Below are 13,123 nucleotides of genomic sequence, written 5' to 3' on the forward strand. Positions count from 1 at the left end.
CCCCCCTCCAGGGAAAAGAAGTTCTGTAGATCCACTCTTCCTAGAGTCTGCTCTCTGCCGTGGCTGATCATTGTGGCAGCTTTCCAGCTCTCAGCAGGAAAGGAAGTAGCTCTCAGGGGTACTGCTCAATTCGCCCTCTACTGGGCGGAAGTCAAGCCTCAATGAGGCCGTCAGTGGGATAGGTCATGCTGTCAGAGCGCACCAGAGTTCACATCCTCTCATTAGACTGCAATACTTCACTGGGGGAAAAAAAAGCTAAGTCAGGGAAGTTGGGCTGAATTATGCTTGTGATAAAAGGGGCTGATGTTGATGGGATCATGCAGGTGTAGTCAGGTAGACTGTGTGTGTGTGTGTGTGTGTGTGTGTGTGTGTATGTGTGTGTGTGTGTGTGTGTGTGTGTGTGTGTGTGTTGCTGTTGCTTTCTCCCAGCACACGCTCGCACATTGCACGTGTAACTTATCAGTTTACACCCTGTGTTGACGACAAAAATTCTCAGCTGCTGAAGTGAGAAATGAGGCTGCGATGTTGCGGTTCAGGTTGTTGTATTTGGATCAAGTTTGGATTTAGTGTGTGAGTCAGCAGAAAGATAAACTACATCCAAAGACGCTGAAGAAACAAAGGCTTGTGCAGCCTGATTCTAAAGATGAACTGCAGTAAAACGATGATGGCTGGTTGGAGTGACAACTGTGATACGTGCTGGAAGTGTGTATTTTACTTTGTGTATGAACTATTTAAACACTGCAAGAATGTCATGCATCATCTGCATGCAAGTTGATTGCAAGAAAATGTAACCTGAATGCAACTTTAAAGACTTCAGAGTCCGATTTCCGTCCGGTGAGGTGCAGTGTTTAGGGCCTGAAAAAACTGCTCAAAGACACAGTACTCAACAAACAAGCTGAAAACTTTATTCGTCGAAACATTTGTACAGAGTTGCTGAATTACATCTTATATTTTGCTAGATAGTTTTATACATTTACCAACAGTGGTTTAGAAAGGCAACTCCTAATGGAAACAATGGCATATGTATACAATACAAATTAGCAAACATATCAAAATCAGTTTTTACAACTCTTGTAGCAACCAATTCTTTCTATTGGTGTGCCATAGTGCAAACTGCGTTGTTTGTAAGACAGAGTTTAAGCGTGATCTCAACATTCATACAATTGGAAGAATCCTTTCCCTCTGTCTTAAACACATTTCTTTATTTGTCGGCTGCATTCTTTGTGCCTTCAGTTCAAGTCCTTCTGTCCAGTAATGTGAATTTACAATCAGAATAATTCAAGTGTATCGGGCAGGTCAGGCTGTTTGTTTTTTTTGTTGGATAGTGAAGATCATGATTGAGCAAGAACGCTCCTGGGTAGGTTATGTTTCTGTGTGTAATTATGGAAGAGTACATAACAAGTCGACTCCTACAGTGATTGTTTACAATGGTGGAACATTTTTGTGTCCATAGGATCAAATGTCACAACGTCAACACCTGCACTTAGGATATGCATCCTAGTTGTCTGTGCTGTTTAAGAAAAATCAAGGTATGGTTTGATCACGTCCAAGAAAGGAAATGAATTGTGAATTGTTTCATGGGTAGCAAAGTGAGGTTGTCCTGCTCCTTTGAACCTATGTGTCCTAAAACATGTTCCACCAGTGTGAAACGTCACTCTAAAGAGTCTTCACTTACAGTTCAAGCCCTTTCAAAAAGTCCATGAGGATTCCTGGTTTCACTCTGAAAACATGACTGAAAATTGATTATCACAAACATAGTTTAGCAAAAAAGTGTAATAGCTGGTTTGTTGGCTACGAGTGGAGTGATGGCGCGCAGGTATGATCTGTCGGCATGTTTGTATAAATGGACAGAAGACCCGAGACTCAGGAAAATACGTTTTTGGATAACTTTGAATTTTTTTTTTATCTACATTCATGTCCCAGCGTGTGTGTGTGTGTGTGTGTGTGTGTGTGTGTGTGTGTGTGTGTGTGTGTGTGTGTGTGTGTGTGTGTGTGTGTGTGTGTGTGTGTGTGTGTGTGTGTGTGTGTGTGTGTGTGTGTGTGTGTGTGTGTGTGAGTCTGTGTGTGTGTGTTTTCCTGCATCCCTCTGACTTCAAGCTTCTCTGGCTAAGATTTCACTGAAGAAAAGAAAAGTAAGAGCTATGTTGGTTGTGAAAGCGCTCGGGCTGTTGGAGGCCTCTACTCTGGTTCTATTGCACCGTGTTCTGCAGGAAAGCTCTGGAACTGGTGGATCGGTTTGTGTCAAAAAGTCTTAAAGTTGGAAGCCGGATTGAGCCGCGGCCCCTCCGTCCTCCCCTCCCTCTCGCTGCGGTCTCCGTACGGACTCAAGAGCATCCACACCGGTCCACCACCATGGAGGGGATCTTGCCGTAGATGATCTGCTCCTTTCGGTTAAAGTAGAGCATGTTGATGGGCGACATCTTGGTGGGGGTGCAGCAGGGGCCTGCAGTCCCTCTGGGGTTGGCTTTGTTCACGAGGTGGGTGTGCGGGTACTTCTGCAGGTGCATGTACTCACACTCCCCGGAGCAATAGTTGGCCTTGTAGCGCTTTGGGGCAATAATCCAGTCCCAGCCAAAGTCTTCAAAGTCCACTGTGAGCGGGTAGCGGCAGCACCTGGACTCTGGAGAGTTCTCATCACAGTCCAGGCCCGGGTTTCTCCTGACTCGCCTGGGGCCCTCAGAGACCTTCACCTCCATGAAAGGTTGCTGCAAGGAGAGTGTTTGTGAATACTTTGAAAACAGTTGATTTGCGAAAGGAGGCACAGGACAGATTTCTGCTTGCATCCTTTAATCTGCTACCATTGACCTCTTACAGCTGGCTTTCAAATATGGCCCGATAATATTATGAAACTTTGAGTTTTAGAGAAATTAAATCATCTCTCGGTTGGTTTGCCTCAGCCTTTGAGGTATTCTAATTGCTTTGGAGCCTGGTGCCAGTATTTGAGCCGTATGATAAGTGTTTGTCATTGATAGCAGCAGTGTGTATGAGCAGGCAATTACTTTGATTTGCACAGTCACACAGAATACTTTGAGGAATGTGGGACAGGTGAACTTTCAGGTAATCCAGCAATAAGATTTCAGCTTATTGTGGACCGGGCATCTGTCCAAATGCAGGTACATGAAGTCTCTGTTGATTAAACACTTTCAAGAGTCTTAAATCTGGACTCTTTCTTCCAGCAGTGAATTGTATGAATGTTAGACCACCTGCTGACTCTGCAAAAGCTCTCTGTAAACTCCAACCCCTGCACTCGAATTTAAAACCCCAGAATAATATCCAAACACATTGTCCAAATTGTTTTCAAGATTTTACAAACTGAATTTATAGACAGAAACTGAATTTATAGATAGATGTGTGTTTCTTTTTTTTTATTGTAGTAGCGTCTCAAACTATTTCGGATGCTGCAGCAGTGAATACTAATGCATTTAATGATATTCAAAATTTCAGCTCAATACAAAATAAAAGTTCATCTCACCAGTCCTTCCTCTCCGGGCTCTGCGGAGGTCACAGCCAAGTCGTTTCCCCTCGAATCGAAGGCGTTAATCTCGATGCCCCAGTTGGTCTCCGGCTGTCGCAGCCACACAGTCAACACTTGTTTCACGTCTATACTTTGCCAAGAGCTGACCCCGGCATTCACTTCGATCTTCAGGGAGCGGATGCGTATGTGTCTGTTCCCGTCTGTGACCGGCATCAGGCGGGAGATTTGCAGGAACACAGTGGTCGCCTCCTCCGCCGGGCGCAGATGCACCCAGAGTTGAGCTCGGACTATTCGATTGGCTTGAAACTTTTGGGTGAAGGAGAAAAAGCAGCACTTTGGCTCTGCGTCAACTTGGACGATGGACTCGGCTGCAGAGAGAAAGAATACAAAAATGATGTTCTCTATGAACTGAACACATGCAATTAAAATTGTATTGATAAACCAAAAAAACTTGTATAAAAGACTCTGACACAAGTACACCAATCAAGTTTGGATAACCTTACACTATTGCGCACAATGACCGCAAGCAATGTCTAACAAAATGCCCCGACCCATGTTTATAATAAATTACTATAATCTTGGTAATGTTGTAGTTTGTTTATTTGCAATATCACAACCTAGTAAACATGCGTGGTGTGATAATTAAGCGTGCTGACAGTGTCTCTCTTGCGCTTCGCCCGTGCGTAAAAACCTGTTTTGTCGACTACTGAGCGCGTCTTTCCCCATTCTGTATTTAACAAAGATAAATAAACACTCACGTTCAGTGGCCATCATCATTATTGTTTCCGTTGTGGCATGCTCGTCGTCCTCCTCCATCACCACATCCTTGTTGTCGTCTCCCAGCACGTCGTACTGGTCCAGGAGCTGCTGCAGCGGAGGCGCTTTGGGCAGGAGCTGCTTCACTATGTCTCTGCTGATATTAGGAGCTTCTTTCATTCGCAGTTTGCTCAGAATCTGAGATTTAATGGCGTTTAGTCGCATGGTTTTAATCTGCTGCCGGACCTCGCAGGTCGCGCATTGCTCCGTGTCTTCTGGGCTGGTGGCGGAGGGCTGCTGGTTCGTCTCCTGGTCACTCAAAACTACTGCACCCAAAGCGATCAGCAGGCTAACATACAGCACAATCTGTGACAGACGCATTGTCTCTAAGGTGTGAAGTTTAGTTTGACAAAGATCCCTTGATGTGTGCTGGACCTGACCTGCCCGACTGGTTTGGATTAATGTCCCACACTGATAGGCATCATAGTTTATCAGCGCACACCTTTTTATACTCCAACTTTAGCCTCTTTTGTGTCGTCAAAAAAGATGATTGGCTGGACAGGCAACAATGAATTTTAACCGACTGACATGAAAACTTTTTTTCGTTGTCAAACCATAAAGGGACGGAGACTGTGAGCATGTGCTGAACGCGTCTGCAGAATATTTACTTTTATTTACTGTCCTTACGCAGAGACACAGACCGGACTGTCTGAAACGTAATATCTCCCTTAACTAATTAGACTTCATACTTCATGAAAGGGAGATTGTTTTAGTTATTTTATGCGATAACGCTTTACAAAAGGGTACACATAGACTTGATGTAATGTTTAACTATGCAAAGCTAAAGATGATTTAATGCAGATTAAATCATGAAATCCTGTCGCTCATCATTAACCCAAACTCCAGTATTGCATCAAGTATGTTTACGGTTTGCTGAAAATCAATACAGATCAACTGGATTCCAGCCGCGTCACATTATTTCCGATTATTTCATGTTTGCTCCGTTTTTTTTGTCTGTGATCAAACTTCCTCTTTAACCAAAGTTGTTGTCATACGCAAACATTTTGTGACGTAAAGCGTCATAAATAGACTTAAAAACTATCTTGATTATTCTTAATATATGTCTAAAGTCGTAGTGACCTGGTTGTTTGTCAATGGTGAGCAACAGTAATAGCCTACATTAATTCAGGAATTAAAGCACCATGCCTCCTTGTGCATTATTACGCATTACTGAGGTATTGTGTATGTTCCTTTTATGGTGCCAGAGTGTGCTGCATGTTAATATGATACACATTGTTCAAAAGTAAACACACGAAAAACTTTAGATTTAGCTTTTTTTTTTATGTTTTTACTTTGGCCACAGTAAGGTTATCAAACTTGAGTTGTCTTTAATAACAGGTTCATGGATGCAGAAGTCTGTCTGGTTTTGGAAAAACATTTATTTCTTGAGAAAAGAGAGTTACTATTATAAGAAGTTCTCGCGTGGATTAGTTTCTAGCGGCTCATATAACTTTAGGAATGGACATGAATCGTTACCTTTGAAAGTCTATAAAATTACTACAAAGAAAGATATTCCCTCTCCTCTCCTTGGTAAAAACCTGGTTTTAGTAGCCTAGTCTACATAAGAGGACAGTGCCACCTTGTGGCGGATTACAAAAGACACATCAGAAATTCAACCACCTGCAGTATGACCCAATAACCCCTGGGTATCAAATACTCACGGTCAACAAATGCAGTCAAATGAGCCGTCTTTTGCAAAACCCCGGCCAAGCCACCCGCCCTTGAAAAGTAATGCGTTTCTACACCGGGGTTTACGGTACAAGTGCTTAGAGCACCAAAAAAGAATGAATGAGGCCGCGTATTTCAGCAAAATATACCATCAGTAATAACTGCAGGCAGAAAGAAAACACAATGTTAATTAAAGGTAAATTCTGCTCAAATTGCATTGACACGCTCTGATCATTTAGTCATTTAGATTATTTTATTTTGAATAATCAGTGACAGGTGACAAAAATCTTTCAATGGATTTTTGTTCCTCATGTCCCTGGCTGTGGTCCTGATAATTTGTAGCAGATTTTACTGTATAGTTTCTGAGATAATTAAAGGTAAAGTCTGCTCAAATTGCATTAAGACACTGATAGTTTAGTCATATTTAATGTTTTATTAAAAAAAAAAATATGTGACAGGTGACAAGAAACTTTCAATGGATTATTATTCCTTATGTCCCTGACTGTAGGCCTGAGATTTTTTTTTTAGCAGATTCAATTTAAATTCTACTCAAATTGCATTGAGACGCTTTGATATTTTAGTCATTTTGATTATTTTATTTTGGAAAATCTGTGACAGGTGACAAGAAACTTTCAATGTTTTTTTTTTCAATTCTTGTTCCTCGTGTCCCTGCCTGTGGTCCTGAGAATTTTAAGCAGATTTTACTGTATAGTTTTTTAGATAATTAACAGTAATGTCTGCTCACATTGCATCGAGACGCTTTGATATTTTAGTCTTTTTGATTATTTTACTTTAAAAAAAATCTGTGATAGGTGACATGAAACTTTCAATGGATTCTTTTTCCTCACTCAGTCCCTGACTGTAGTAGTACACTTTTTTATTTTTTGGAGAAGTTCTCCGTGTCGCCGCCAGATGGCAGTGTTGCAGCGGCCCACGCTGGTTCAACGCCGCTCACAGTGCGCAGCGCTCGGACTCTCTCTCCTCCTGAGCACCGCTGCAGATCGATCAAACCGTGGAGAGTGGATCCACGGAAGTCAGTCTAGTCCAGACCTCTCATTTCATCTCTGCTGAGGAGCTGCACACACTGCCGACCGACGTGAAGGCAACAGGGAGGTAGCTCTACCAACATCCTGGGATTTTTTTTTGTGTGCGCTCAGAGATTATTCTAAAATCCGGGTTGGAGCCTTATTATCCTACAACAACAAAACCAGCGAGCAGCAACAGCAGCAACTTGGGAGGAGATGATTTCGTGCTAAAAAACCTTCAAGTTTCAAGTTCACGTCTCCCTGATGCTGTTTGAGGTGAGGACAGAGGAACCGGCGCGACACCACATGATGTCCGGATTATTGTTTACTTGAACGACCTTGGATTATTTCTTCTATGGCCGGATTCTGTTTTTTGTTGAAATGGAGACAGACCTGATGCTTTGTCCAATCCCTGTCAAAAGTATGTACATCTCTACAATATCACAGCACATTCTGAGTACAATATAATCTCATGCTTGCAGAAACATTTTCCAGAGCATGTTTGTTTCTCAAATAATTCAGTTATCAAATTCAATCCCAATCCCACGTGTCTGTCAGACATATAATGGATGCTTCCAGAGTATTAGGAACATTTACATTAAGACATGTTTACAACAATTTAAAATCCTCAATTTATTATCAAATTCTGATTTTGAGTTCAGCGTCCTGTTTGCACCTCTGAATGTTGTTTTACTCTCAGGGAAACTCCCCATTCTGCATAAATCATTCATGGCCTCAGACTACAGCATGCATCTTTGTGAATGAAGCACATGTTCACTGTGCACAGAGGCCTGCAGCCCCAGAAAAAAAGGAGCTGTCACTGTGAATCAGGCTGCTCGGCTCCACCAGTGGAACAGATGGGAGACGCGGGCTTACAACCAAACAGCATCAGTGCACTCAATCTAGAGACAGACGTCCCTGTGTCATGTAATAGCAAACAGGCCGAGGGATTGAGTCATAAAACACTGTGAGGAAGAGGAGGGAGGGGGTGAGCGATGAATACATTGATGTGCAGAGGGGTAGAGCGTGGTTAAATGTGACCGTGCAGAGGTGCCTTGACCTCAAGGATCACATATAGCCGCCACGTCCACTGTGAGAATCGTTCACAATCCTCTCCACGCTCCCACCATCTGGTATTTGTAGTCTGCACGAAAATAAATCACTAAAATCCTCTCTTTTTATTCCCCCTCTCTTTATCTCTCTGCAGCAAAGGAAGGAATGAAGTTAAAGGCCGGTTACAACATCAGCAGACCTACATAGAAATGGACCTCTTCGCCTCAACACCCTCTAAATCAGCAACACCCTTTACTTTGGACTGCTGATCGTCACACATTCGGGTGCTCCGATATGGATGAAAGCAGGAGTGGATGACAGGAAGGCGACTCTTGCAGAGAAAACCCGAGAGGCACAGAGTTGCTTCAGGGATGAACTGACCGCTCGCTTCCGAGAAACAAAATGAAAACATTGAGGTCTAAATTTGAACTCTAAAAAAAAAGACTCTTTCTGATGCCGTAAATCTCTCTCCCCCCCCCCCCCCCCCCCCCCGCCTTTAAATCAAACCAATGCTACATCCTCCAGAGTATGGGGTGCGTTAAATCCAAAAGGAGCGACTCCGCAGGACAAAATGCAAACTCTACGGAGAAATTCGAAGGCAAGTCCAAGAAGTTGAAGGGTGAGAAAGCGTACTTGGTGCATTCAGAGATGGGATCACCGGAGATCTCGCCGCCGGTCAACCCGGTGCTGTTGGAGTACGCCCACCGGCTCTCTGAGGAGATTGTGGCCCGGGCCGTGCAGCAGTGGGTGGAGGTAGACCGCCGGTACAGCGATATCCCGTACATAGAGTGTGATGTGCCATGACATGGGAGGCGGGGGATGTCAAAGTGGAATTGGACCGGGACAGGCTGAGATGGCCCTGACCTTGACCCTTAAGGTTCGACATGTGATTAAACAACAGTCTCGCACACGTTCATTCAGGACGTATCCTTCAAGCGTTTACCTGCTGGGGGCCAGAATATGAATGAGCTGTCACTAATTCAGCTGTGACCTACTTTGGGATTGGATTATTCTTGGATTGAGCCTACAAACCCTCCTCCGGAACAGCCAAAGCACTCTGATCTGGTTCTCGGTTCTGTGATTATCTGCATCAGAGCCGGAGTGTCGCCAATCGGATATCATCTTTCTCAGACCTTATATGTCCCCTCTCCAAGTAGGTGTTGGCTGTCCTGTGGCTGGACTTACAACGCAGGGCGAGAAATCCCGTCAGATATTGCCTGGAACCAAAGTGAAACGACCCTGTCCGGTGATGCTGCAAACGCGTCCAAGATGCTCTCCTCTTACGGGGAGAATTATTAATAGATCCCTTCATCTGGCGAGGGCACTTGAAAATCCTCCCTCGTATCATCGGGACAGAAACACGCCCAGCTGTTTGGCTCCTTCTGGTCTGACAAACGGCCTGAAGTTCTCCCTTAATGGCCTCCCTGGAGACTCTGCGGTTGAGCTGCATTGTGGAGCTTCTTCCTCGGTGTGTTTGTCCCTCTCGCCATTAGGCAGCCTCGACCGCAGCCTCAAAATGGATACAGGAATTCAGGCGTTCAAATTATGCATTTCCTGCACTCCAGGATATTCTTAATACACAAGACACCGTTGGAAAACTTTGACTTCAGGACCCAGAACATATTTGAGCAGCTGCTCTCTGTGCCACAGAGAAACCAGTGCATAAGAACAGTGACACACTTTCCTAAAATAACTCGTCAACAGAACTGGAGCTTAAAGAAACACAGAAAAACACATGATCGTGGCTAAATTGTAAGTGATTTTACATAGACTGTATTAAAAGATGAACGACACGACAGCTCCCCTAAAGTGAAGCCAAAGCATTTGGAGCTCCCCCTCCTAACTGTCTGCAGTATAGGTCATAAGCCCTGCCTCCTTTTTGTTAACAGATGGCACAAATCAAGCTAGGAAATCAAAACACACATCAAATACATTTTTTTGTCAAGCATGGTTTCTGTCTTAATATTTAGTTCTTATCATGCGGATTCAAGCCAGAGTGTGCATTATTCAGAGAAGTTTAGTTTGAAGTAGTTTTGCTCTAAAAGGGAAGTAACGCCATGATTGACAGCTCAGTTGACGAATGCGGATCCCGCGGCTCTGTGTGTGTGAAACGTTGAGAGGAGACTTGGCGAACACCAACAAAAGAGTCACTGAGCTTCCCATAACCCCGAGTGTCTGCTTCAGAGCGACACCATGTGTTGTTCTGCATTCACCCGTTCGATAATTTGAATTTTAAATGTGTGTTTTGGTTAGCGGACGTCAACACCACGCCTCCTCTAGCCTCTGGCTCCAAATGAAAAATCGCTCCGAATGAAAAATTGTTGAAGGAGGGGGGGGGGGGGATTTTGGCTTCACTTTTGTGCAACAGGAAAAGGTGGAGATGTGTGCCGTCCATCTTTATATACAGTCAAAGGTTTTTGAAAACATTGTGTCATTGTAAATGAGGAAACCTGCCATTTTCCCAACAGAGAACAAAAGCACAAATATGCCAACAACAGAATCCATGACGTTTATGTTGTATGTGTACATTTCTTGAAATAGTAACCGAGGGAAAAGATTCAAGAGGGCAGAGTTGATGTATTTGGAACTGCCAAAGTCTTAACTGAATGTTACTCTGGGCCCACACAGTTTAGGTGAATCGTTTTATACAATGTGATTTATATGTCACACAGGCCTGCTCTTCGTTGAGTGGACAGATGACGGCTGAAGCTGCCGGCCTGGCCTTTAAAATCTAAAAAAATATTTAAACTGATGTCAGTGGACGTTAACCCACAATCTAAATCACATCACTAGCTTTGCTTAGCTAAAGCAAGTTGATAGATTGTTAGAGTTCAACACAAGTTTGTAAGCCATATAAAACAGTGGAGGAGTATTCTGTCCACATGCCTTCTCTTTGAACCGCTCCAGTGTTTTAATATTAACATAAAAAAACAATCAAACACAGATGATCTTCGTGATATCAGAATAGGAAATCTAACCACTATAGTTGCAATGTTCCTGCCGTCTAAAACTGCCTATCTGAGAGAGCAGCAGCCTCGTGTAAAAAGCATTTAAAGTCTCTGTTTACAAGCTGTAATGTCATGGTGATGGTTGATCAGAGGGCTGCTGACTGAAGGGTTTCTCCACAGAAACATGATGTGAGCTAAAAACTGCCCCGTCCAACACGTCACTTACATTATTCAAGACATGATACGAAAAAAACAAACATATTATAAAAGTTGCACTAATCCGTGCAGGCAGATGAATCTCTCTCGGGGCCTTTCCCCAAAACATGTTGTGATCAAACTGACGATTAGAGATGATCTATTCAGCACACGCCATGTTCATAAATCTTAATCTGATGCTGTTTGTTTCGCTGCAGATGAAAAGATCAACGTCACCGCTGGGCTAAAAACAGCCCTCTGTGGACTTTGGATTTGACGTTTCAGTAGAAGAAGTCAAATCTGAAAGCCTCATGAAACTAAGAGTTTGGTCAGTTCATCAAATTTTAGGTGCTGGTTCCTTCACATTTCAAATGATGGAGGAGGGCGAGTCATTTTAAGCAACATGTTGGATTTCAGGACATGAAATGATAGTGAAGTATTGCACAAGTGATGTTGCCATAATGCTGTTTTGTGAGTTTCTTTGACAGTGCAAAATGTTTGATTTTCAGTTTAAGGACACCCTCAAGAAGGTTTTATTTCACTCTTTTTGGTCTGTGTGTTTTACGAATTCACCACACTTTTTTTTTGTTTTGTTTCAGATCAGATTTTGTGAAAGGAAAATCTGATATTCCCTCTTCAGCCTGACATATAGGGCTTCGCTTTACAACTAAAATCTACATCAGTATGAACGCCTGTCTTCCAATTCACGCTTTTTACACCGACTGAGAGACTGCCAAAACTTCCCTTTAAGAAAGAAATGCTTTATTTGTAGTTTTAAAAGTCCTCCTCTTTGAATGATGTCACCGCAGCAGATGTCCAAAAGAGGAAGTGCTCTGTTGGCCTGGTTTAAGGTGGTTCCTGGTTCAATATCTGGATACAAATATGAAGAGGGAAAAATAAGAAAAGGTTAAATACAGTACTTGATTGTCCCCCAGGGGGGAATTTGTTGTCACAGCTTTGCACATTTGGTACACAGGTATACATATATGATCACATGGCACATGAAGTAAACATATAAACAAACAGGAAGTAACAGCTTATTTAGAGCTTCAATAGCTGAGGGAACAAAGCTCTTTCTAAAGCGTGCCCTCTTCCAGGTCAGGGTCCTGTATCTCCGACATGATGGCAGAAAGAGTGCAAACTTCATGTTCTTCATGTTTTACACAAATACCTGTGTTTGTAACTTTTCTCTCCCGTGTCCAACATAAATCCAAAATGTTGTTTTTCACCACTCAATTGGCACCAATTAGAGTGAGAGCAGAAAGTTAGCTAAAGCTTCATCCAGCTGCACAAAAAGTAGTTCAACATCAAACCCAGGCCTCCGTCCAGCAGGTCAGATGTTCCCATGCCGAGGGAGAGAAAGCATTGCTTGTTCACATCAAATAGTTTGTTTTACTTGTGAAAAATTCAGATTTTTGCCATGTGTTTATTGTGCATGTTTGTACCACAATAATGATGAAATTGTGATTAATTGCACAGCCTTAGTTACAACTACCCATTCTCTTAATTTAATGTATCACCCATAGAGTCAGAAAACAGTGAAACAGCTAAGCAGACAAGAGAGATGTTCTTATAAATATATAAAAAATAAAGGAGACATCGAAAACTCAAATGTACTAAAACTAACACATTTTTTAGCTTGAAAAAAGAGGCTATATTATCAAATCAATAATCATAAATAATTGTCAGAAGTTGCTTAATTGTTGCACACTTGTTTAATCGAGCTTCTTGTGGGTTCTTTAGCAGCTACAGCTGGAGAGACACATTCCCCTCCTGTAGGAATCTGCTCAGTAGCAAGAACAAAGAGCCTTGTCTGAATTTAGTCTTGAGCAAAATGTGAAATTATTGTTTAAATAACTTAATGTTTCATGGTGCTTTTTGAAAATCTGGTATTATTTATCAATTTAAAAGCTTTGCTGTGAGCCTGAAACCAAGTCAACAGA

The 13,123-nt window shown here is 42.7% G+C and overlaps 1 protein-coding gene across 1 annotated transcript; it reads right to left on the minus strand.

Moving 5' to 3' along the window:
* Window positions 1-883: 883 nt before the first annotated feature.
* On the minus strand, window positions 884-4,719 carry mstnb (myostatin b). The gene is made up of 3 exons (XM_061053912.1): window positions 4,234-4,719; window positions 3,473-3,843; window positions 884-2,705 (listed from the first exon to the last, which is right to left on the minus strand). Exons 1-3 carry the CDS (start codon window positions 4,610-4,612, stop codon window positions 2,325-2,327), a joined length of 1,131 nt encoding a protein of 376 aa, XP_060909895.1. The 5' UTR covers window positions 4,613-4,719; the 3' UTR covers window positions 884-2,324.
* Between the last annotated feature and the right edge of the window lie 8,404 nt (window positions 4,720-13,123).

This window comes from Labrus mixtus, chromosome 13, assembly GCF_963584025.1.
Source record: "Labrus mixtus chromosome 13, fLabMix1.1, whole genome shotgun sequence".
Lineage (NCBI taxonomy): Eukaryota > Metazoa > Chordata > Actinopteri > Labriformes > Labridae > Labrus > Labrus mixtus.